Genomic DNA, 24,603 nt, shown 5'->3' on the forward strand with positions numbered 1-24,603 from the left:
AGCGTCAAATTACCTGTATGTTCTCTGAACTCCACCATGGCCTTCATTGTTTTGGAGTCGGCCAGAGCCATAAGCCAGAAGAGCTTGGTCCTACCACAGCCTTCATGGAGGTCAACCTTGATGGCTTCTTCTTCCTCCTTGAACACCTGGCAAACACCATCATAAAAGTAGTTTTAAAACAAACACCAACTCATGTCATAAAAGAACATATTTTTCCAAAAAAGCCAATGCTGACCTGTCTCTGGTGAGAGCGCGTGCGTCGGTGCAGGTGGAGGAAGCGGTCGCAGTCGGTGCACAGGTTGCCACACATGTTGCACAGGATGATGGCTGCCGTTTCGCCGTCGTCATGGTTGTCGCACATCGGCTGGGGGAGAGAGGAAAAAAGGTTATTTCAGATGGCTGCTCAGTGATTCCTTATTCATTTCCTGGGGTTATCGTATCATTTTGTCACAAAGCTTCCTGTCAAGAGTTATTTATTGCATCCTGCATTGAGAATGGCTCAACTACTAGTGTTGGAAGTGTTGCTTCTAATTTACCAAACAAATGAACATAAAGAGCAACAGAGAGTTTCTACACCCATGTTTGGGCGGGAATTTGAATCATTGTATCATTATTTGTAATTTAGAGGAGCTATTTGGTTAATCCTCCACTCCCAACACCCATAAAAAAAATTCTGTCTGCGATAAAATATCTATTACAGCCTATGCTCCATACCCTCAGTATATCAATTCAAATCTCAAATCTCTTTTTACAGCTATATTTTAAAGCCAGTTTTTCCTTCTTCGTGTAACTCTAACCATCTGCTTCTGCTGTCCATCTTTGCCCATCCATCGACCAGAAGAAAGTCTGTCCACATGGTCTTGATCCAGCACGCACAGAGAAGCTAGTGCCAGCCACAGCTAGAAAACATCAAGAAACAACACAAGACATTAATAAGAAAGAAAAACAAGTGGTCTTGAATGAAAGCCTACTAACGGCATACCCTCGTGGTGGCAATGCAGCGCACAGGTGAGCGAAACTCTTCCTCCATTTTGGTGAGCGCTATGATAGTCTCAGCGATTGCATTTTTTGTGACACGTGACCACGCGTCTGAAAGGTGACCCTAGAAACAACAACCATTGTCACCTTATAGAGATCCATTGGTGGAAATTGTGTGCACACAATTAAAAAAGGGAGGTGCGTACCCCTGCCATGTCTTTGACCAGTTTGATGATGATCTCTGCAATCTGAGGAGGGGTGGAGCCTTTCATCCACCAGTGGCTCTCCCCTCTCCGGATGTAGCTGAACACAATCACGATAAACAAACAAATTACTCTTAGATTATAGAAATGCTTTTACTCTGACCACCTTTGCTTGACGCTTGTTGGTGTGTCACCTGGAGTTAAAGATCATTGGCAGAGTGACAGTGGTCACCCCTTTGCCGGCGGCCATGCCGGCAGTGCCAGATATCGTGGTCCCTTTGGCTTTCAGCTGCACCGTGAGCGCTTTGGCAATGCACCCCAAGAACATGTCCAAGATGCCCAGCTTGTTCCAGTCGCCTTTTTCCGTGGAGTGGATGATGTCGCTGATGTCCGCCGGTGGCAGAGACTTCACCCCGATGATGCTGGCGAGTCGCACCGGCGTCACCTCGGGGAGGACCCGTCGAAGCAATGATGTCACCTGGATAAGACACATACACATGACCTGGAATGTCACTGTGGGAATGCTGAAATACAAAAAAATGGATTTATAGTCATCTTTGGATGAGAAATTTCTCACTAATTGACTATGGTGAAATTTCAAAATATCAAATGATGAGAGAATCTTTGCTAAGCTACTGAGAGCATACCGAGAAGAATAATCGATGTCAACAGGTTGGTTTCGATAAACTACTACATAACTAAGCCTCGTAGGATTGTCTTGCTTAAAGCGGGAATCAACTGTGGCGCTGTACCCGGCACTTTTTTTTCCTCTACACATTGCTGTTCAGGCTTGCTCACCTGTCTCTGCACTCGCGGCGAGGCGGTGTGCAGCAGCGAGAAAAGGTCCTGCATGAGCGTGAGCTGCTGCGCGAGGTACTGCCGCCCGACGTTGGAGCCACTCAGCGCCAGGACCATGGACAGCAACTCAAAGCAGTAGGCGTCGGAGGAAGCATCATCATCACTGGGCTGCGAGTTGGCATTCTCCTTGCTGGAGATGGCGTGCTCCCACTCCTCTCTCACGCGTGTCGCCTCCATGCGAATGGCCTGGACGATGTGTGCACACACCTTACAAAGAAAAAGAAATACGAAATGTTTTTGGATGTGGAATTTGATCTCGTGTTGATTGTGTCTTGAACCGTACCTGTTTCTGCAGGTTGGTAAGTTTACTCCTACTGAAAATGATTCCGACCATGTGCTCTTTGAGGTCTGCATCTGACGGGACCTATTCCAAAATTTGAATAAATTACACGAGGCGTCTTCAAACTGCTGACCAGTATACGGTTGACCTTCTCAATGCTGACCTTTTCCTCTCCTTCCGGAGACGAAAGCAAATTTTTCTCCTCCTGCTCTGGGGTTGGCTCTGCATCTCCACAAATAAGTTTCCCAAACACCTGGGTGTCATGAGACAAGGAAAACATTCATGAGAGATGGAGGATAAAAAAAATCATTCATAGCACCACATGTCAATCGATCTGCGCCACCATTTTCCGTGACTTTTTTTCTGCGCCTGTACTAATGGTGTGCATTTATGTTTACCTGTGAGGTGATGAGGCGAAACACACGCAGCGTTTCACCCTCACAGTTCTTCTGCTGTGCCATGCTGGCTGAGATCTGCCCAGCGATTTTGATGCTGTCGCCCTCCTTCCAGCCAAGCACCTTCACCTGGCGCACCCTCAATGTGTTCTCCGGCCCTTTAAGCTCCACTTTAATCACATGATGATCTCCCCCAGGGAGCTCACTTGTCACCCAACCCATGTGACGCGAGTCTAGGTCGACCTGAGATGGAAAAGATTTATGTTTAGGATGCTCGCTATGAGTCAGACTGATGATGAACTATTATGCTGGAGAGAGATCAATCTTGTCTCACCTGCTTAATTCTGCAAAGATCTTCTATGGCCTTGCCGCACAGGAACGTCACCGAGGTCACTTTGTTCTGTAAAATTAGGGGAAAATAATTACAAAGGAAACGTCACCAGGTCCCTTGAAAAACAATGCTGTCTCTTACCCCAAGGTCTCTGGAGTTGTCGACGTGAACAGACACGTTGGAGGCATTGATGCCTTTCACACAGCTGATGGTGATGCTCTTGGTTTTGTTTTTGTCTTCATCCCCAGACTCCCAGAAGGTCTCAGTGGAGCCGTCCGTCAGGCTGCCAATCATGGCGGGACGACTGGACGTTTTGATGTCCACCACGCTGGTTAGGTCTTTCAGGCAGGTGACCAGGCAGAGATCCTATCGGGCGACAATGCATTAGAATCAGCTCATGGAGCAAATCTTTCAGCGGGAGTTCCTGAGTGCCGGGTTTCTTGCCTGGCTAATGGCTTCGTAGCCCGACTGAACACTGATGTTGAAGCTTTCCTCACTGTCGCCGTCATCCGACTTTGACAGTATGTTGTTGATGTGGTGGAAGACGTTGCTCTGGTGTAGGAACTGGTGGTCGGACTGCTTGAACTTGAGACTCCAGCACCTACAAAAGTGACATAGGTGTCTAATCTGCAAAAAGGTCCAAACTAGGAAAAAAAAAAACGAGGTATGATACCTGAGCGCCATCTGCTGAAGCGAACTTCCACTAGGAAGTGACATCATCAGGTCGGAAATTGTCTGGAGGAGGCGGTGGAAGGTGTGGGGCAGCGGGTGGGCCGCCTCCCCTGCAATAACGATGTCTGACAGAGGATGCTCGCAAACGCCAAGGTCTCGTTCCTGTGAGGTGTGATGATGGCCCACAATAAGGAAACGTAGAATCTCTCAAACAAGAGCAAAACCTTTTAACGACTTGACACCTGTTCTATGTTTTCTTTGTTGCCCTTGTTCTCATCATCTTCCTCGTCCTCTGGTTCAAAGGGAGATGGAGTGAGAGACGCAACAAAATGCCACAAGATGTCATGCAGGGAAGTGGTTTGGATCACGTTGCACAGGAGCCAGTTGAATGCCTGAGGAGACACCAAAGCGCTTCCATTATCATACTGAAATGAGCAAAGTTGGAGGAGATTAAAAATGTACCTGTGGTGGAGTCACCTTTTATTTTATCTATCTATCTATCTATCTATCTATCTATCTATCTATCTATCTATCTATCTATCTATCTATCTATCTATCTATCTATCTATCTATCTATCTATCTATCTATCTATCTATCTATCTATCTATCTATCTATCTATCTATCTATCTATCTATCTATCTATCTATCTAATTTATTTATTGTGCCAATTCATCAAGTTTGAACAAATGTTGTGCATGTGTGTTAGACAGGTATCTAAACGCTGCTACATCTGGAGATTGAAGAAGCTGTACCTCCATGGCAAAAACTCGGCACGCGGACTTCCTCAGCGCATGCCTCATAGCCACCTCCAGGCCCTCCAGATCGTGATGCTGGATGACAAAGGCCAGCACGGGCCACTGGAAGTTCCTCTCCCCTTTGCTGAGGGAGCCGTGGGCGGAGATTAACCTGGACAGTTCGGGAGACGGGTGGCGCAACAAGGATGAACCCACTTCTGTGAAGAAGACAAGAACGGGGGAATGAGAAAGGAGGCTTGTACAATATATGCTCATGTTCAACGTAATTACCCGCATCACCACTGTGGACTCTCCGTCGAGGCACGGCTTTAACTCTGGCCGGAGAGGGCGAGTGCTGCTTGTCGTACTCTGAGGCAACAACGGAGTATGACCTCTGGAAAACCGTGCGCTTGGCTGTGTCACTGTCTGTGATTGGGCTGGTCTCGAGACTGAAAGACAGCATATGATAGATTAGATATATTTGGCCAGTACAAGCACTAGGACAATACGATGCAAAACAATTTGCAATTGCCCGTTGCACAAAGAAAAAGGTTCTGCCAATTATGTGGACAGTCCACAAGCATGGCCTGAATTCAAGTGTTTTGGGCAAAAAATAACAGAACAAAAAAAATCAAATAATTGAACCTGTGTTTGTGATTAGGATGGATTTACCTGGGGGGCATCGACTTCATGTTACTCTCCGGTTCCTCAAAAACGTTAGGGCAGGCGTCGGGGGTAACTGAAATGTAGGGAGCGGGAACCGACGTGGATCGCAAATACCTCATCTCATCTTGGAAGAGATTGTCATCTTGGTAAGCACCAAAATTCTCCGTGTGTTGCCTTGAGGATGAAAGTGTAGTCATGATTACGCGTGCACATTGACCTAAAATAACTCCCGCTTGTTGCTTTGCTACCTGGCGAGTGTCTGCAGGTAGAGGCAGCTCATTTTATTGGGAAGTTCGGCCGACACACCCTCCTTGAGGCTGGGGAGCAGCTGGGAATGAAGCGGCCGGGGAGGGTGGTGGCACAGCATGTTGGGCTCGGCCGCGCTGCTGAGCGACAGCAGGAACAAAGCGTTTGCCCGGATGACCTGGTGGGCCTCCATGGTAGGCAGGGCTCTCGGCGTCTTCACTTGCAGTGGCTTCTTCCTGGACTGCTTTACCTGACAAGGAATCGATATTCGAGTAAATTGTGCAAGATAGCCAGCAGAAATTCATTCACTGTACAAATTGGTGGAAAGGCCTGGCTGGATGCACCAAATATATAGTAGAAGATACCTTCTCCCTGGCTGCAGTCTGCTTCTCTCTCAGGTATTTCTCCCTGCAGCGATCACACACCAGATACCAAGTGCTGCCTCCAATCCCTCCATCGCCACAATTGCCAGCCCAGCCTCCGCAGAAGTGACCGATGCTGTTGTAGCCTTGGCCTCCAGCGTAACGGCCGCAGCCTGAGGAATGGACGAGAGAGATATTTTAGGAATTAGCCACTTTCCATTCCAAGTGCACAGTCACAGGTTCTCTCTCTTTACCTGGGTGAGCTTGTCTCATATGGTAGGTAACGGGGTAAGGATGAGACTCCCCACACAGCTCACAGATGGTGTCCTTCTCCGGTCCGCCCATCGCGAGCTGCGCCATCTCTCCAAATAGATTGCCCCTCGGCCGAACTTCCGCTTTTTCCCGCTTCTTCTTCTCCTTCTTGGCCTTTTTGTTGTCCTTTTCGTTCTCCTTCTTCTTGAGGATGGCGCTCGATCCCGGACTGGGGAAGATCATGTTCTGAGTCGCAGCCTTGATGGTGGCTAAGGAGATATCCTCCCAGAATGCGACCAAGTGTTGCAGCGTCAAAGGCAGGATGGATTTTGCTCTGACGGAAGGATGGGACGTCATCTCATAGGAAACAGAGTCCCCTTTGCCGTCCTCGCACTTTTCTGGCAACGGCGGTTCCTTTAACATGGAGAGAACTTTGTTTTTGTTGATGCTGCCCATTTTGGAGATGTCCGGACCATGCGGAGCGATGTTAAACATGTTAAGTGCGGAGGAAATCTCAAGGGAGTGGCGGTTCTTGAGCTTGCTCTCCTTGTCCTCGGCACCCTGTCCGAGGGAGCTGCGTATGGGTGCGTGCTCTTTGGTTAAGTCCGGGTTGAATTTGAGGAAGGACGAACAAGCCATGGCATCGTGAACAATCCCTTCGTGCCACAGGAACGCTGCAAAGACGGCCCGGGAGCATTCTGCTACAGATGGTGACATGGCCTGTTTGGCAGGCTCGCATACCCTCTGCACGCTCTCGCCTTTGAAAAGAGGTCCGGATTTGTCCTTCTTTGGCCGAGTGTGCCGACTTGAGGTTTTACGACTGACTTTGGGCGATGAGCGGCTCTCCAGCTCCTCCTTGACCGGCGCCTTGCCAATGCTAAAGTGAACCTTGCACGAGGCTTCCTCCAAGTCCTGCACCTCCGCATTTTCATCATTTGCATCCTCGTTTGACAGAAGAGTGCTTGAGGAACACACCTCCACCACCTCGCTGTGCAGGTTTTCCTGGGTCACTTGGGGGGAAGGAACACGGTTCTCTGTGTTCCCGACAACATCTTGGTTTGGATCTTTGGGAGACAGTTTTGGTTTGGGGGAGGTAGATCTGCCTCTTAATGGCTCTGTCAGAGGAATCTTCTTCTTCCTAAGCGTGTCCGGGTCCAGAGTGTAGGAATCGGACTTGGATCTTTCTCTGGGCGGTTCTAGCCGGGCTTTGGATGACGGGCTCACTTTGCATGGGGTGTTCTTGTCGTGGTGTGTTAAGGAGGAATGCTGTGAAGAGGTGCTGGAAGGACTGGACCTGCCAGAAGAGGACACTTTTTGTTTTGGCGAGGAAGAGCGGGAGCCGGCGTTGGGAGACTCGGACCTATGTCCCGAGGTTCTGACGTCTGACTTGAGGGCCTGCAGAGTGTTGTGATTTGGCGAATGAGAACGGCTATGAGAGTCAGAGCGCAATTTGGCCGTATCGGAGCGTAGTATGAGGGCTTCGCTGGCTGAGAGCGACCCATCTTGGCCCGTCTTGACTCGTCCGTGTTCCTGCGTGCGGCTCCCTCGACTTTCTTGCTTGAGCGAACGGTTCTCCTGGCGGTGTTTGGAGGCCGGGGACATGGACCGTGCACCAGGCATCAGGTTCCCTCGCTCACCTAAATGTCAATAATTCAGTTAGATGAAATCAGAAAACTTCAGAGAAACCACATTTAAAGCGGCTATATGATGCTTGCTTTTCGTTTTGAAGTGATGTGATTTTTTTTCTGCAAAGGTTACAAGCTTTACGTGACGATCCGATTTACTACTTTGATGGCCACTGGTCATGTGTGATATTATATTAAGCCATGTATGTCAAGTCAGTCAAAGTATGACATTTCCAGATGTAAGAAAATACTAGAGGTCAACAGCCAAAGAGATTTTTTTGGTGAAGTCAGCTCCTCCTTTGCTTTTTACACAGAACTGAGTGAAGGCGTGAGATTATCACAACTGTAGGCTTTTTACACGCTGACCTGGCAACCCGCAATCTGATAATTAAGTGACATCAAAATTAGTCTCTAATATGAGGGAAAAAAAGAAAGCCTCCCTCTTTTGTGCCCATACTGTTTGTACACAGGCAATGACAGGCAGTTGAGAATAGGCTAGTGTTAGTTGTAAGCTTGTTTGTCTTTTTTTTTTTTTTAAACATAATGACAAACGTGAGAAATCCCATTCAATTCATTCAGCTACAACATAACATTCTGACACGTGACCAAAAAAAGATGCTTAAATTGAAAGATTAAAACAAAGGTGAATGAGAAAATGAGTATGTATTGAGACAAGGCCATTTTTTTCGGGGCGGGGTGGCGAAAGCCGATTAGAGAATGTTAATAACAAGCCTATAAAATACATGCACAGAAAACTCGCTTTCAACCCAACGTCTGTTCGGTCTGAGGGAGGGGATGCGTGATTTGACTACCCACCCTTTTGCCTCAGAGCAAGAGATGAGAGAGCAGTGGCATGCCCGGTCGCGGTCACGCCGCTTTTGCGCGCACGCTCGCGAGAAGCAAGGCTGCGTAGTGAATCATCTACAGCGGAAAACAAGTGGCAAGGTAAACAAACAAGGCATGGAATGCAAGGACGCCACCAGAGGCAGAAAATGAGAGAGGGATAGAGAGCGAGAGAAAGCATTAAAAAGGACATGGGATCAATTAAGATGGTCAAATTGAAACAGGCAATGCATTATGTGTGGAGAAGCTGATAGAGAAATTTGTTTTTAAGGCAGAAAATAAGCAGCATGACACAAAAAAAATGTGAAAACTGCTAACTTGGGTTAGGTCCAATGTCAATTACACACTGACAGTTGTGCAATTCGATTAAAAGCTGGGGGGAAAAAAAATCCGCTCAAGGAGGTCATTAGAGAAAATAATTAAAAGTACTTTTGTATGCAAGGGCGTCAACACCCGTGGTTGGTCCGGGCGGCTAATGAAAAGTCCCAAAGATTGAAAATGTAGGAGAAGGAAAACTGATGCAAAATGAGGGCGAACAAAAAAAAAAGGATCAATTATCAGCGCAAGCTAAAAATAAATCACGTAAGCCAGCACATGCTTGTGAAAATTTAATTTTAACAAGTTATATAGTCGACAATTGAGATTCTAATTCTTGTTTTAAAAAGGTGACTACCATATTACCTCTTTCCTCCTCTTGCACTATTGTCAAGAGGAGTAAAGGTGAAAAGGTCTATTTTTTTTTTTTTTTTTAAAGTGGGAGGCCAAATATTTTTAAGTTGTATGTTTGCCATAATTATCAGGGCAAAGACATACCTGGACAATTGTTGCAGTCAGTTCTAGTAAAGTACCACAAGGTATTTTCTTTTCCTGAGGGAGGGGGGCATCTGTTTGAGGGGTACACTTTAATGGAGTAGAAGCCATTTTTTGAGGAAACTTCAATCCAATGTCACCTATTCATTTTTAAAACAACAATAACTCAATAATAGACTGGCAAACTTGTTTAAGGTATTCTCGCTGAAGGACCAACACAGTTCATGTGATGCCTTACAACACATTCTGGGCGAATGAGGACGATGAGGGAAGTGTATTAAAAAAAAAAAAAAAATCTAGAACAACTTTGATCAGGAGCTGACTAATCACTGGACACACTTACTCAGAAGCTGTGGTTGCGGCTGAGACAGTTGGGAGGGGGACTGTCCAAACACAAATGGACTGTGGACAAGGGAAGAAGAGGAAGAGGAGGAGGAGGAGGACGAAGAGGAAGAGGAAGAGGAAGAAGAGGAGGGAGGCTGTGCGGCTTGCTCAAACATTGAGGAGGGAGCTGCTGAGACGAAGGGCCCAGACTGAATGGAATTCAGTATGGCACTCAGTCGGTCACCTGCAAACACGGAGACAGAGGAGGTGGAGAAACTATAGCTAACTATAGGGGACGACTGGGACGGGGGAGGGACACCACAATAGAGGGTGAGGGTAGCTCAATCTTCATATTAAGCGTGACATATGTGTGGAGTGGCCAAGCAAAACTACAGCTGCCTGACTGAAGAAAAACACAGACGTGATGATGATGATGAGAATGTAGAGGTAGTAGACATCGCTTAGTGACTAAAGCATCAAATCATGCATAAAAACATGAGATTGCAATGAATTGGTGAATGTAGCGTGTGAAAAGCTCAAAATTAAAATTATGGGTGGGGGAAAAGTGTTAACTCAAAATTCTTTACATGGCTCTCTATTAAAAGGACTACGGAAAAGGCGGATAAATCCATGAAATCAATTCTCATGACGATCACGTGTGTTTAGTGACGTGTGAGGCGAGACTTCATTAGGTACACCTGTACCATATGAGATCCAGCATCAAGCCTTCGGCTTTTGCAAAAGTCAATGCTCCCTTTATGCAAAGTCAATTTATTACTGTGGTTTGGAGTTCAAGTTTATGTTCACACACTTTGTGCAGGAGCACTGTCGGTGCAGGTGTAGCTAACTTTGAGGCAGCTGAGTGAATATCAGTCATGATAAAAACAGCAGTCAAAATGTTTTGCAGGAGTGTTAGAGTTTGTGCTAATCCATCCCTACGCTGACCTTTGTTATTGGTGATCCCATAGTCGAAGCCCTGAGCTCCGTTGGCTGTCGCAGCTCTGTTGAAGGCCTGCACTGAGAAAGGGCTCGGCGGCGGCGTCTGAGCACCGTGCTCAAGCAGCACTTGTTCTGCGAGAGCAGATTAAAACTCATTATCCCAAAAGTCATCGCATTTTGTTGTACAGAGATGATGACGGTGGTTTACCCTCGTCATGGCGAAGGTACTGGTTCCCTCCGCGGTCTCTGGCCAGTGACCAAGCCTCTCCTTCATCACTCTCGCAGAACTCCACCACGCTGTTTTTATCCAGTTGCACCCAAGTTCCCTCTGAGTTGACCACCTGGCACAAACATAATACTCTTTATCCAAACTCTATAACCAACCCATGCTCTGTCCTTATTTATCCTTTATTCCTTATTTAATCAAATCAAACTGTAGACTGTATAAGAGTGGATGTAGCCTTTGCATCCGGTAGCAATCAGCTTAAAGTGTACTCGCTTTATTATAATATTGATGTAACGTTTCCAAACGCATGCTCACTTACTCCCGTATGGATTGATAGTTTATATTTATATTTTTTATTCAATTATTCACAGTTAAACCCTGTGTATTGATAACAGTTTTGCTGGTGCCTTGCTTTCCAGGGAAACTGAAGTGAGATGAAAGCATCAATTGGACAAAAGTAGTTCTCTGACACCTCATTTAAAGGCAATATAAACCAAGAGTGGTGGATTTTCACTGCTCATGGCAGGGTTTGGTCCCTATGACAACGCAAATAGCAGGGTTCCCTGTATGCAATTCTGACTTTACTACTACTAGTCACAAAGATTAGTTAGTTGCTAAATTCCACCCTCAAATACTCAATGGTTAAAACACTCAACCCCCGTCACAATTGGTCCATCCATATTTTATACAGTCTATGGGCACTTCATTTTTTTTTTTTATCAATCTCAGTGAAGTCACTGCACAGACTATGGCACAAATTGCAATAGAGAAAATCTTTAACATGCAACAGAATAAATCAATTTAAATACAGTACACAATGCACAATATTGGAACACAAGGATTTGATCTTTTTTTTTTTTTTTGCTGTCAGCACGCCACACTATGGAACAAACCAATGTGGCTCAAGCAAAACTTACTCGTTGAGAGGTTGCTTACTGAAAGTTAAATGCACTCAAATCCCTGAAACACTATATTATTTGGGGGGAAAAACAGAACACAGACGGGAATTATTAGTGAGTGCAGGCTCCGCCTCCTGGGTCCGGACGAGCCATTCTAGTGCGGGCTAGTGAACAGCATGACACACCACATCAGCCAAAAAAAGAGAAAGGGAGGATGTCGCTACGTTCGGTAAAAGTTTCAGTTGTCAATATGATAAACTGAAGAACTGGAAATCAGTAAGAAATCGCACAGTGTGAAAGATGAAGTGCACATAGCCACAAGATACAGAGATTAGTCAGTTTCAGGAGATTTCTTTGTGTGGGGGGGTTTCGCTTCATTTGATCAATGGCGTTCGTTACGAAACAAAATTCCATCCACCCTACCCATCATTAAGACATTGCATTTGGGATGAGTGCATACCTCGCCTATGGCCTTGACCATGTTGCCAAGTACTAACATTCCAATGGGGATACCCCTAAGGTTTGGGCAGCTTCTGATGTTGTGACCAGAGGGGCCGGTCTTCACTACCTTATAAAGCCCCGGTCCGCCGCCCTGCCCTGCCCCGCCCTGCACCCGAGCGGGAGCTTCGTGGGAAGGGCAGCTGCTCACCTCCTTTGTGGTGTCCTCCGTCTGGCCCCTGACCTCCTGAAAGAAGTAAAAGTGGGAATTAGGATGATTGGGAGCACACATGAAGTATGACTAAAAACGATACCAAATTAAATCTCTTTTTTGAATCGAGGAGACTCCACTGTAGTTTAATTTTTTGCCGTAATTACCCTCCCCACTAAGTGTAATTGCACATCCACTACAGTAGGTGGCAATGGTGCTCTTATTGTCAGCATGTGTGCAGTGAGTATAAACAATGTTAATAAAGCTATTCAGAAGATTAACACTTTTTTTTTCCTTTAACGTTAATGAGGATAAAATGTTAATTATATTTATTATTTATAGCCATGGCAGAAAGTTGTTCCTGTCATGTTTATCATATACAATCATTCCTCTTCAATACTGCTAATCCTCACAATGTCTCAATAATTTTGTCCAGTTGTTTTCAAACCATTCAAGAGGAAAGTACAGAAGCAGTGCGCAGGATTTAGGTCACTAACACTTTTACTGACTCCACTTGAAAGACCGACACACGATTATGCCATTTTCCTAAAGACCGACGGAGGGCATGCGAGGAGACATAAACATGCATCGAACTGGTATCGAAGTCTTGGATTCCATGCAATTAAAAAGATTAATCACCTCAAGAGAAACATTACGATCACCTTAGGCTGACAAAAAGAGACAAAAAGAAAAGAGACGTCCATGCAGCTTTGGCTCCATTCCTTTTTGACACAACTACAGAGATTGCGTGAGAAATAAATGAGATGCTATAAGTGATGATGGGGGGGGGGGGGCAGGCAAGCTATTGAATCCTCTCCTTCATACAACTCACCTGTGGTGGGAATATAGTTAAGGGTGTCCACGACAAAAAGCCGATATCCCTGACTCCTTGGCTAGCGTTAAAGACACTCTGAGCAACAGATTGTGAGACAGTCAAGACACACAGCAGAGAAAAACAGGATGGAGGAACGAGTGAAGGGGCGCTGAAGTTTTTTTTTTTTTTGGAAGAACAAGTTTCTCACACATTTGGCTCATTGAGGGGATGAGTCGAAATAGCATAATTTGAAAAAAAAAAGAAGAATGGAAAGCACTTCCAAAAAAATTCCCCCCGGACTTGGATGATACGGTGTGTCATGCTGTTCAGACAAAGACCTTGCACTGAAAGCCTTGGAGCCCCAAATGCGACCAGATGCAAAAGTGGAACTGCGGAGGTGTAACTACTCCACTCGAAAGCTTCACGAAAACATGAATTTCATTTTTCCTCTCCCATGGTACTCAAACAAGCATATCACATAGTGTCTTGTGGAACTGGTCATGGCATGGAGTAGCAAAAAGCAAGAGAGAGAGAGAAAAAAAAAAACTTCATTGCGGCATGCCGTAATGCATTAGTGTTAATGGACTGCGAGGGAATGAAGAAAGAGCCCACTCAGCTAATTTACCACAGGATTAAAGCCGCGTCTTGTTCTCTGTTAATCAATGCACTCAAAAGTGTTCTATGTGAGTGCATGAGCACTTTTAAGAGTTGCTTCCATTTCAACATATACCGTATTTTCTCATGACAGTTGAGTGACCAAGTCATTCATACGAGGCATATTTACAATATTGAACTAGTTGAAGTATCATTCATTTGTGGAAAACAATGCTACAAAAATAACATTTACAAATATTCTAAACGTAATCCTAAAACGGTAAATGCCCAACAAGCCTTGACCAAATTTTACTACATGAGGAAATACGGTATATTTTGTTAATTCATAACCACCTTGAAGCATCTCTTAGCTACGTGCCTTCGTATAAATTGTTATTTAAAAAGATACTGGACATGCAAAAGCTCCCTCCATGCTTTGTGCACATTTCGGAAGAGGGTGCCAAAACGTGAACCTTGAAAAGTCATTTGGACTCGTAACAAACAAGGGGATGTGAGCTTCTCCCCAGCTTCCGTCAGTCTGCCTCCTTCTTACTTACGTCGGCGGGGACCAGAAGGCTCCTGCCCAAATGCTGGTTAAAAGAGAGGCACCAAGCCTCGGTGTAGCCATTCATGCTGGGCACGTACTTCTTGAGGGTTTCATCATTGAGCTTGAGCCACACGCCATCATCATTGTGGATCTAGAGTAAGCGGAAGGGGAGGGCAGAGGAAACAAGCAATAGAGCATTGCGTTACTATGGAAACAGGACTTATATGCCACAAGAATATCTTAAAAAAGGGACGATATGAATCCTTTAGAGTTAGATTTCAGGAATTATTTCGATTGGACTCATAACCTTTATCGTTACAGTGCATTTCAGGTTCCTCCTGAAATTGTAACTAAAAGCGAACTATCCCTAATAATGCCTCGGGATATTTTGTAAGCAGAAATATGTAAAAGAAAAGTGTAAAGATTTGGGGCAAAAGGTAATCACCACAACATTTAGAAGCAAGCGGACTATTGGGAGAAGATCAATGATGCTCAGAAAGGTTGATCAATCCTCACAGCAACGGTGACAGCAAAATATTATAATTTCACAAAAAATACTGAATTCCAAATTGTACGGCAATTGATTTAGAGGTACCACTGCATTTTTTTTTGCAAATGTCTGTCTTTATCGGCTTGGAATAAGAGTAATCATCTTTTCAGGGCTCGATTACCTCGTCAATGAAAGTGATGGTGCCATTGACGTGCACTATGCCTATTTGTTCGCTCTGCAGGGAGGGGTGACTGCGCACACGGAGGCCTGCGCTGTCCTTGGACGCAAATTTGCGTACCTGAGAGAAGCAGAGGGGAGACTGGGTGTGAGCCACAGCAGCAACAGAAGATAAAGAAGGACAGTCATTGAAGCAGAGCAAGATGGAAAGAAAGCAGGGGCGCGTGCACAAAAGAAGGACATACATCGGTCGGATGAGGTCGCTTCATCTTAAAATCTTAACGAAAAGCACGACAGCTAAGGCCTCAGGTGCAGTGGATATTCTTTCTTATATCCGCAAGGAGAATTTGGAAATTTGGGGTAAAAGTCAATATAGAGGTATATTATAATAGACGAGATTTTGTGATGTGATGAGAAGAAATGAAAGCAGAGGAGGAAATTTTTAGTAGATTGATTGTGATTGGTTCTTAGTGAGCGGTAGGATATTTTGAAAAGAAACACTTTTTTCAAGTCAAAGCATTTTAAATCTTCTGATATCTTGAGCGATGTCGTGTTTGAGACAAGATCACTTGAGCTTTCCGGAGAGGGATTGCAAACGTGGATGTGTTTACGAGGAAGTGTAAATTCAAAATAACAGCTAACCTTGCTTGGTTGAGGCTCTGCTTTGGGTTTGACCATCTGCGTCCCTGGTGGTATCATGCCTTTGGGAGGGTCTTTGACTTCTACCTCCAAACCTGCGTCTGTAAAAGCCAGGTACTTTGTTTCAATTTAATGTCAACACCATTTCCCTAAGTATTCCCAAAAGTAACGACTTCAGTGTCAAGTCAAGTCAAGTCAAGTCAAGTTTATTTGTATAGCCCTAAATCACAAACAGTCTCAAAGGGCTTCCCAAAAGGGCAAGGAAAAACTCAAAACCCCTGCCAGGGGAAAATGAGAAACCTTGAGAAGGGACCACAGATGGAAGGATCCCCCTTTCAGGATCACCAGGTGCATTCCGAACATTTCCTAAGTGATGTAGCATTATGAAACTAAGATATTTTTTAAGTGCAGCATAAGAGATGACCACACACCTATTTCAATTCCATCAATGGTGACGTGGATTGTATAGAGACCGATCGCTCCCGGGGTCCAGTTGGCACTGTAAGTTCCATCAGTGTTGGCACGTATCAGCATGTTCTCGCTGGGCCTGAAAAGGAAAATGTGATGACGACCACGGAACCGAGTTTAGCATCTGAAATATTCCACAGTACTCGAATGCAACTCTCACTGTCTTGTACCTCTTTGGAGTGGGAGAAGCGAAGCGTAGCTCCTCAAACGAGTAGTTTTCATATGCCTAGAAAAATATAAAGTAAAAAGGAGTTATTACACGAGGTGCTCAACAGGAAAGATTTTTCAGTCCGTGCATGGTGCTGACCTTCATCATAGTGATGGCAATGTAGCGAGCTTCTTTCACAATCATGGGCTCGTATGTGGCCTCCAGCTTGGGTGCCGGCAGACCTCCAAAGGTGAGGTCGGGACCTGAAGACGGCGGTGAGGAGCTTCCGGTTAGTCGCTGCAGTTTTTTCACATTTTCAGGCTGCAGCGACTTCTTTTGAGAAACAGGCACGGCCTTTACTTCCACCTGGTTATGAAACAGATGAGGAATTTTAGTGCTACATCTCTACCAGTTCGATTTTCTCTAAATGGAAGTCAACATTGTTCCCAACCTTCATATTTGGAACATGCACCATATCTCCATATTGATCTTTGGTCTGCACAACAATAGTAGCTGGCCACCCGCAGCGTATGTCATCTTTGTTTAGGATCAGAGATGTCTTCTGGGGGTCGGCGTAGGAATCTGGTTGCAGCCATCTTGAAGGAAGAGATGACAAGGCATAATTAAAACATGGAGTTACTTGTGAATGGCACAAGTCGGATGTCTCACTGTGAGCTTATCTTATCCTACTTTTATACGATATCAATAAAGGAGGATGAGGGTCCCCTGTAGTTACTTCTGAGAATATACCGTATTTTTCGGACTATAAGGTGCACCTAAAAACCTCCAATTTTATCAAAAGCCGACAGTGGAAGGAAATAGCACCTTTTTCCAATGCTTGCGTTTGCCAGTGGAAAAGCTTCAATAGGAAAAAAAGTAAAACCTGTGCAGCTGAAAATAGAAACAAAAGGCAATAAGATTCATTTCTACCTCGCTAGACGTCCTCCGCTTGAGTTCTGCACGCACGTGATGAAGTCCTCAAGGAAAGAGTGCTCGTTGGTTTGGAGGTGCAAGGGCAGGTTCCCCTCCAGGGCCTCGAGAATGATCGGCGGATGGGAGAGTGCCAGACCCTTCCCTAAAATCCCTGTATGAGCTTTACACACCTAATGGGGCAGCAAAGGGATCAATAAAGCCAGAATGACAATAGGATTTAAAAAATGATAAATACATTTAACAAGTCGCTTACCTGGAGAGAGGCTTCTTCTAGGATCTCTAAGTCCTCCTCGAGCTCATTGCCTAACGACATGGGAGTGCAGAACAAAATAAATGATACACTAGTAGTTTTTGAGGTTATGGATTACAAGAGTGATGGAATTAAATAGTAGTAACTCGCAATATATAATCGTGCATCATGCCCGTCAGGCCTCATACGTACCTATAGGGAGCGCTAGGTCTTTCTTCATCAGAGCTGCAGCACACACACTACCCAAGTACGCCAACTCTTTCTCCAACTGGATGATACCCTGAAATATCCAAAAAGAATTGATCTAATAGATACTGTGACATTCAGAACTATTAATCAGAAAAATTAAGAAGCAGACATTACCTCATCAGGGCCTGGATTGAATTCATATCCCACTGCAACACACTTGAAGCCATAAAAGGATGCCTTCTCATCCTTCACATAATCTGAGGCGGTTTCAAGTGAAAACAGGACTTCATTTCCTGTAGAGGAAGTTCATTGCAACATTTGTAATGAATGAAGAAATGAAAAAAACACAAGTGACAGGATGCAATCCTCTCACCTGGCAGGACAAGCACTGTGGTGGGCCAACCCGTTGAGCCTGAAAACTTCCTGAGCTCGGTCCAGGTGTTGATGGTGTCATGCACCAGAGCTTTACTGCCCAAGCAGGACAGGTGTAGGGTGCGACTGGGGATGAGCAGCCGGAGGATGTCTTCGGGCTGAGCAGTGCCGCACTGCGAGTCGAACTCGATGCTCGTCCAACGCACACATTCAGGAAACGAGATCTGAAGGCAGATGAGATCTTATCACGGTTACAACATAAAAGAAAAATATTAATTCATATTAAAAAATATTGTACCTTATATTGCGTGACCCCAGCTTGTTTGTAGGGGTGGTCACTTTCTATCACGGAGTAGTGATTGGAGGTTGTGCAAGCTGACAGTCCTTGCTCCAGCTGGTTGCCAGTTGTGCTGTCCGTCGATTGATTGGGGTTAAACGTGGGCGGGGCGTATTTTTGGTTGAGGGCCGAAACGGCGGGAAGCAGCTCTTGGACGAGCCCGAAGACCTCGACGGCGGCCTGGTTGAGGACGAGGCGCAATATCAACACCACGCAAATGAAGAAGGTCAATGGGAGGTGCTTGAAAGGATACCTTTGGTACAGATGCAGCCACGGGGCCAATGTAAGCCAGGATAAGGGGAAGCAGCATGGAGAAGAGGCTGGAGGAGCTTAACAGCTCAGGGATGTCGTCCACTAAAGAGAAAATGGACATTGATAAAACAGTAAATTAGATTCGGGAGGTGAAAAAAATCTATTAGAGTGGCTCCAAGTTGAATTTGCAAATGAGGTGTCTGATTACCCGGCTTACCATCGACAGCAAAAGCCCTATGAAGCAAGTCCTTGGCGGCCCTGACCACAGCACTGACCACAGACAGTGCCCGGCTGCAGTTTTTGTCCTCTTCGTTGGCTTTGCTCAGCAGCTGGGATTGGAGATCGCCATCATATTCACTCCTTAAGTCAGAAGACAAACGTCAGGAGAAAAAAAAATACAGTAGAACAGAGATGTCTTCTGGAAAAAGAAAGTTGGGGTTTACCTGTAATAGAGAATCTGAGGGATCTGTCCTCGCGTCTGGTTGGTGCCATTGCTGCTCAAGCTACAAGTGCTGAAGGTGAAGGACACACCGTCTGAGCACTGCACCGTGGTCATGCCTCCATCTCCGTTTGCGGTGCGGCTGCCATAGTTGCGCAATCGCACGGCGTACTTTACCGCTTCCTACATGAGAATACAGCTCAGTTTTATAATGGAATATTACAAAGGTTTAACAATATTCCAGAAAAATATCAACATCAAGCAAGATGCCACCAAATTTTATGAAGTCTGCACCAAGGGTCACCAGGTAGTAGACCCCCAAGGACCACATTAGTAGCCCACGGGTCTGTTCGAAGAATAACAAACCTGTGTTGGCACTGTGATTTTCTAGGAATGTTGCATGGATGATATTTTGAAAATAAAGAAGACACTGGCAGAGAATTACAGAAATAAAATGTTGCTCGTTATTGTGAGAAACTATTAACATGATCGGTGTCTTCACAAAAATTCATTTATAATTGATTAACATACAACAAAATTAACAGTAATTTGAGCAAATGTGTGTAGCCCTTCGTATTAATCGGTACCCAAGCTCTCACTTTCAAAAAGGTAGAGACCCCCAGTCTATATAACTTGAACCTCACAAATGAGCCCTGGATTTTTTTTTTATGCCACCGAAGAAGGGTACCAGTAATAGAAAAGGGAAGTGTGATGATAAACGTAGAACCTAAAATGAAATTTCTAGCGACACAGAAAAGAGTCTGGCTGCTCACACATTATTGCAATACAATTCACTAAAAAGAACTGATAAATTCACTGTATATTATTTCCTGTCGTAAAATGTGTTTGAAATGATAAAACGTTGGAAGTGGATTGGTCTACTTTGGAAAGAATGTACATCGTTCTTGCAGTATTTCAGTTATGTGGTGTCTCATTCTCAGCACTAGGGGGCACTGAGTAAAAGCAGTACAAATAGGATTACTAAATCAGAGCCAAGCATTTTTTTTTAATTGTCTACGTACCTTGAGCGGCACGGCCTTGTCCAGGCGAATCTCCGCAATATCACTAGGAGAATCATCAGTGCTGTAAGTTCCTTTCACCAGCTCTAGAGATGTCCACCTATGAGAGTGTGCAGAGTCCCCTGGGTGCTCTGTTTGTGCCTGGATGAAAACACAGAGGTTAACAAAAACAATTTGAAATGGTGCAGAGTGAAGCACAAATCCACCTTAATACGTTTTCTTACATCATCAGCGAGCACCTCCAGCTCATACTCGTGGATGCCGCCGCCTCCGTACACGCACACACCCACTAAGACGACACCCGGCTTGTCCACTGTCATGCAAATTGCATCCGGAGAACCGTTGCCCGTATTCCAGCTGCGGCCTTGGCTCGTCTTGGTGAAACGGTTCGGGGAGGCCTTCACAGAGTGGAGCGAGTTCAGACCATCAATCTAATACGGAGGAGACAAAAAATAATTAAAAAACAAAACAAATAACACTCGATGGATGGACAGGAGCTCTAGAGACCTAACAGTTTGTAAACAAGCTGGGGGGGGGGGGGGGGGGGGTCAAATCAAATGTGATCAAATTCTTTACCTCAGAGCCCAGGGCAGAGGCAGTGAGCTCAGAGACGATGGAGGCCAGCAGACCACAGGTGTTGGACACCAGGTGTGGAGAGAAAAGCTCCACCTCTTTCCTTAGGCTCTTCCTGACCGGAAGCACCACAATCACCAGCATCTTCTCCAGGACTTCCCGAAAGCTGGTCATTCCCATCAGGTTCTCCTCGGTCTAAGGTCGACGAGAATAACAATTCGATCCTTTCAATAATTTCCTGAATTAAAACGGTTCACAACGTGCCACATGACGCTCACATGGCTTAGCTTCTCCATGTGGGCCACAAGCAAGGGGAAGCGATGAGCGAGAGCCGAGTCGTTCTCCGTGCTGACTTGCTTGACTAGCGAGCGCAGCAGGACCTCGCCGTCGTACGCGATGGGCAGGATGGACGTCAACTTAACCGAGGTGTTGCACAAAGCTGACATGACTGCCGCCAGCAGACGACTGCTGGATGTGCGAAAGTTGGCTTCAGCAATGTCCTGGAAACAATAACAACAAAATGGAAGATGTTCTTTTAGTGCTCTTTATTCTCCTCAGGGTTTAGCTACCTTATGATGCAAGCCAGGTTTAGATTTTTAGAACATGTGGCAGCACTATAAAAAATGTGAAGCTGGCAGGAAATTCCTCGTGGGTTATTATTCGAAACATAATTGATCCCAAGAAGAATTAATTTAAAATAGCTTCAACATGTCAAATAACATCTAAACAAAATGATGATTAACCTGATCCAGGCAATTGAGCAGATCACAGAGGCAGGCCCACTGCAGCGCAGGTGTTGGGTAGAAGGAATGGAAACAGGCGGTGAAGGTGTTGTGGCACTCTTGCAGCACGGCCTCCAGCAGCGTTAGAGGCTGGGACAGGTATCCCTGTGGGTCGTTGTCCAGCTTGGTCAAACAGTTGTCCGTGCTCTCCGACAGGATTTTCTTCAGCAGGCTGCGTGTCTTCCCCACGCATTCGGCCAGCTTGCTCGACTCCTCCACCACAGCTTTGGCGCTGGCTAAGAGCCCGATCACACAGTGAGAACACCCACTTGAAAATCAAAACTCTTCTATCGAAATAAGGCAGGTGTCCGTAGGCTCATAAACCTCCGTGTCATCTTACCGGCAATGGGGAAGATCTCGCAGATGTAGACCCGGAGCAGGCGGAGGCAGCACGTACCCACAAAGCGCAACCTCTCCAGATCAAGCAAGGTGGCTGTGTACTGGAAGCCCTTCAGGCCTCGAAGCTCCTCCACACCCAGAACCAAGGTGGTCCAGCTCCAGTGGAGGATGCTGAGCAGAGACTCAAAGCATTCCTGTGGGAAAAAAAAAAAAGTGTAAATAATAAAGTCATGTGATGTTATCCACCTCCAAATTATTCTGCCGGTAGTTACCACAGAGACTGTCCGAGCAAACGAGCGTTTAAGGATGTGAACAGGCTCACTGGTCTGCTGTTTTCCTTTTGATGCATTCCCATCATTTGACGGAAGCCTAATGTGAAATAATATTGGATATGTTTACATTTATTTGACAATCTAAAAGAAGCTCTAGTAAAAACACTTGCCTGTAAAGTAGCTGAGGAATTTGACCCGCATTGACGTCTGTACCATTGTTTGACTTCTTGGAGCTTTTAAACTGGAATACCACACTTAAGAGAAACAAATAATAATGAAATATTTCTCCCGAGGTATTGCATGGTAGATAAACATGAAGTCCGTTGTACCCATCATCGGTGGTGATAGTAGCTTGTCCGTGGGATCCGCAATCACTGCTGGGACCGGACACCCGGGCCCAGGCCACGTACCACCAGCCCGACTGTAGCAGCACTGGCTCATCAAACATCATGGCGTATTTTTCTCTGGAATTGATTTAAAAACAAAAACGTTCAATTAAAACAAATGCAATAATGATGAACGGGAAGAATACTTTATCGTATAGTACTTAATGCCCAGCAGATTTTTTTCCCCACTAAAGTTGGCACAGTCCCATGCATCTTATGTATTTATGGAGAAGAACTTTATTTGTGCAGATGCATTTAAAAAAAGGAAGGCGGAAAGAAGAAAGGAGGCGTCTACTTAGACCAGGCGTTTCTTTACTCAAGTAGCACTTGAGTAATATTTAATAAAGTACATACCGGTAATCTAAATTAACTGTACCTGGCAGCACAGTCATAGGCCAGTACGTCAGTCTCAGCAAGAAGATCTCCATCTGTCTCATGGTCGCCTCCATCAGGCCCCAGTTCAAAAAGCTGGGATTAAAGCATTCAATTAATTCTGAATAAGAATTCACAGCCTTAATTTGAGCAACGGGTTTCTTACCTTGATTTTAGCGGTATATTCTCCACGCCCACCAAAGAGGCCCAGCCCACCCAGCAAGATGTCGGCGTCAGCACAAAAGCGAATGGCCTCAACGGAGTGGGCCGAGTAGCCCCATCCGCCACCGTGACCTAAAACATCTCACATCATTAAGGCCGTGCTGATGGCTATAATGTTCAACGGCTAACCTCCAATAAATCACAGCTCAAAGACGACCGATTTATATTTTCAAGTCCACACTTACTCTCAAAGCGGTTCACCACGCTGTAGTCCTCCTTGGAGTAGACCTTCATAACTGCCTGTGTCTCTTCCTCGGCGCTGGCCACACCCATCTTCAACTCCTGCATGGCCGCCAGGGTATCCAGGCAACCTGGCGACGGAAGTATACTTAGCATGAAACCTTCTGGCGTTGCGGTAAACGGTAACGCCGATGAAGAATAGAAGCTCTCGCGTTACCAAGAATGTGTAGGGCGCCATGTGAGCGTGTGGTGGTGGCTTGGGACCCCGCAGGCAGCGCCAGCTCCGGGCTGAGGATGCTGCAGCGAGCTTGTAGATCTGTGGCGGAGGGCACCCTGGCGTCTGCTATCACTGCGTTGTAGCACCACATCTCTCTCGAAGCTGGTAAGAACCTAAAAGTACACAGATGAACTCGATTAAGGAGATTATTTTTTCGAAGGGGCACAGGGAGAAGATGTGGAGTGGCTAGCGGCAACAGAAAAAAACAATGGCTAAATTGATGGAGCAAATATTGTGGACTCTTTTTAATGAACAGATATTCTTGGTGGGCCAGAGTGATTTTTTTTTTTAATGGAAAATAATAGCACAAAAAGTCCTTGGACTGACCTCCATATGACATCATAGACAGGGTCCAGGCACAGCCCAAACCCTTGCAGGTCCTCCTGCTCAGAATCATTGAAGGTGCGGCAGCTTCCGTCCATTTTGTTGATGAGTAAGCATTTGAACGGAGGCGGCTCAGAAACGAAGGAGGGCACGAGACCAATTATGTGTTTGCTGGCAAAGATCTCGGAAGTGGCCAGCACGTGTGAGTTGATGAGCGCCTCGTCAATACGCAGGAACGTCTGATCACCGCTGGCGCCGATCCAGGTGGCCTTTCGTCCGTATTTGGCGCCGATGTTGGGCATAGGGGATGGTTTGGCGTTCCAGTAGGGCATGTCAAGGATAGGTCGCCCAAGCTGTCCCTTCTAAGAGATCAATTGTGTGTTTTGGGGTTTCAATGTGACTCATGTTGAGTTAACTATTTAAAAAAAAAAAAAATCTTACCGAGAAACTACCAAAAGTGAAGACCTGCCCGTCCACTAGAAGAACAACAGTGTGGTTGCTGCCGGCCGTCACTTGGACGCTCGGACCCGGGAGAGCCTGGATCAGCGTTGGAGATCCCCTAGAAAGACAAGATGCCGTTTGTATGGTCAAGATCTACATTTGTAGAGCATCGTAGGTTTACGAAGATCCTAAAATATAACATTTTGAGATTCGGAAAGGTATGTTTTTAAAAGGCAATCAAAAGAGTACCTGGAGTTTACATCACCATGTCCAAGCTGGCCATGTTGTCCATAACCAAACGTATAGACATCTCCATTCTCCATCAGCACCACTGCAAAAAAAAATTCAACCATAAAAATCATAAGAGAAATAGCAAAAAAAACAAGCAATAGTGGTTCATCACTATCATATAATCAATTTGACATGCGAAGAACCCCGGCTGACCAGATCTTCTATGTTAAGATGAAGGTTTA

At 45.5% G+C, this 24,603-nt stretch overlaps 1 protein-coding gene across 15 annotated transcripts in view; it reads right to left on the reverse strand.

Moving 5' to 3' along the window:
* The window catches only part of mycbp2 (MYC binding protein 2), a 45,148-nt gene that overhangs the window by 3,876 nt on the left and 16,669 nt on the right, over positions 1-24,603 (reverse strand). For 5 of the 15 annotated variants that reach the window (XM_049728874.2, XM_049728881.2, XM_049728875.2 and 2 more), the window contains 59 exons: positions 24,380-24,461; positions 24,131-24,248; positions 23,693-24,051; positions 23,306-23,478; positions 23,094-23,219; positions 22,853-22,980; positions 22,691-22,782; positions 22,258-22,392; positions 22,099-22,182; positions 21,929-22,025; positions 21,658-21,850; positions 21,279-21,553; positions 20,814-21,035; positions 20,539-20,730; positions 20,187-20,393; positions 19,966-20,103; positions 18,948-19,126; positions 18,722-18,864; positions 18,506-18,606; positions 18,214-18,432; positions 17,917-18,139; positions 17,718-17,836; positions 17,547-17,634; positions 17,358-17,407; positions 17,102-17,274; positions 16,623-16,767; positions 16,331-16,537; positions 16,194-16,249; positions 15,987-16,102; positions 15,559-15,656; positions 14,921-15,037; positions 14,260-14,400; positions 13,127-13,204; positions 12,106-12,330; positions 10,729-10,861; positions 10,527-10,652; positions 9,601-9,825; positions 8,421-8,525; positions 5,982-7,616; positions 5,731-5,900; positions 5,368-5,615; positions 5,126-5,293; positions 4,745-4,902; positions 4,472-4,671; positions 3,960-4,109; positions 3,719-3,879; positions 3,490-3,646; positions 3,187-3,411; positions 3,049-3,114; positions 2,718-2,957; positions 2,483-2,572; positions 2,323-2,403; positions 1,980-2,246; positions 1,376-1,659; positions 1,185-1,281; positions 983-1,102; positions 798-899; positions 236-364; positions 14-146 (listed from right to left, as the gene is read on the reverse strand). In XM_049728874.2, coding sequence (XP_049584831.1) covers positions 14-146; positions 236-364; positions 798-899; positions 983-1,102; positions 1,185-1,281; positions 1,376-1,659; positions 1,980-2,246; positions 2,323-2,403; positions 2,483-2,572; positions 2,718-2,957; positions 3,049-3,114; positions 3,187-3,411; positions 3,490-3,646; positions 3,719-3,879; positions 3,960-4,109; positions 4,472-4,671; positions 4,745-4,902; positions 5,126-5,293; positions 5,368-5,615; positions 5,731-5,900; positions 5,982-7,616; positions 8,421-8,525; positions 9,601-9,825; positions 10,527-10,652; positions 10,729-10,861; positions 12,106-12,330; positions 13,127-13,204; positions 14,260-14,400; positions 14,921-15,037; positions 15,559-15,656; positions 15,987-16,102; positions 16,194-16,249; positions 16,331-16,537; positions 16,623-16,767; positions 17,102-17,274; positions 17,358-17,407; positions 17,547-17,634; positions 17,718-17,836; positions 17,917-18,139; positions 18,214-18,432; positions 18,506-18,606; positions 18,722-18,864; positions 18,948-19,126; positions 19,966-20,103; positions 20,187-20,393; positions 20,539-20,730; positions 20,814-21,035; positions 21,279-21,553; positions 21,658-21,850; positions 21,929-22,025; positions 22,099-22,182; positions 22,258-22,392; positions 22,691-22,782; positions 22,853-22,980; positions 23,094-23,219; positions 23,306-23,478; positions 23,693-24,051; positions 24,131-24,248; positions 24,380-24,461 — 10,569 coding nt within the window. The remainder of the gene's footprint in view (positions 1-13; positions 147-235; positions 365-797; positions 900-982; positions 1,103-1,184; positions 1,282-1,375; positions 1,660-1,979; positions 2,247-2,322; positions 2,404-2,482; positions 2,573-2,717; positions 2,958-3,048; positions 3,115-3,186; positions 3,412-3,489; positions 3,647-3,718; positions 3,880-3,959; positions 4,110-4,471; positions 4,672-4,744; positions 4,903-5,125; positions 5,294-5,367; positions 5,616-5,730; positions 5,901-5,981; positions 7,617-8,420; positions 8,526-9,600; positions 9,826-10,526; positions 10,653-10,728; positions 10,862-12,105; positions 12,331-13,126; positions 13,205-14,259; positions 14,401-14,920; positions 15,038-15,558; positions 15,657-15,986; positions 16,103-16,193; positions 16,250-16,330; positions 16,538-16,622; positions 16,768-17,101; positions 17,275-17,357; positions 17,408-17,546; positions 17,635-17,717; positions 17,837-17,916; positions 18,140-18,213; positions 18,433-18,505; positions 18,607-18,721; positions 18,865-18,947; positions 19,127-19,965; positions 20,104-20,186; positions 20,394-20,538; positions 20,731-20,813; positions 21,036-21,278; positions 21,554-21,657; positions 21,851-21,928; positions 22,026-22,098; positions 22,183-22,257; positions 22,393-22,690; positions 22,783-22,852; positions 22,981-23,093; positions 23,220-23,305; positions 23,479-23,692; positions 24,052-24,130; positions 24,249-24,379; positions 24,462-24,603) is intronic. The other 10 variants (XM_049728879.2, XM_049728877.2, XM_049728882.2 and 7 more) reach the window with 9 other exon arrangements.

This window comes from Syngnathus scovelli, chromosome 8 (genome assembly GCF_024217435.2).
Source record: "Syngnathus scovelli strain Florida chromosome 8, RoL_Ssco_1.2, whole genome shotgun sequence".
NCBI lineage: Eukaryota > Metazoa > Chordata > Actinopteri > Syngnathiformes > Syngnathidae > Syngnathus > Syngnathus scovelli.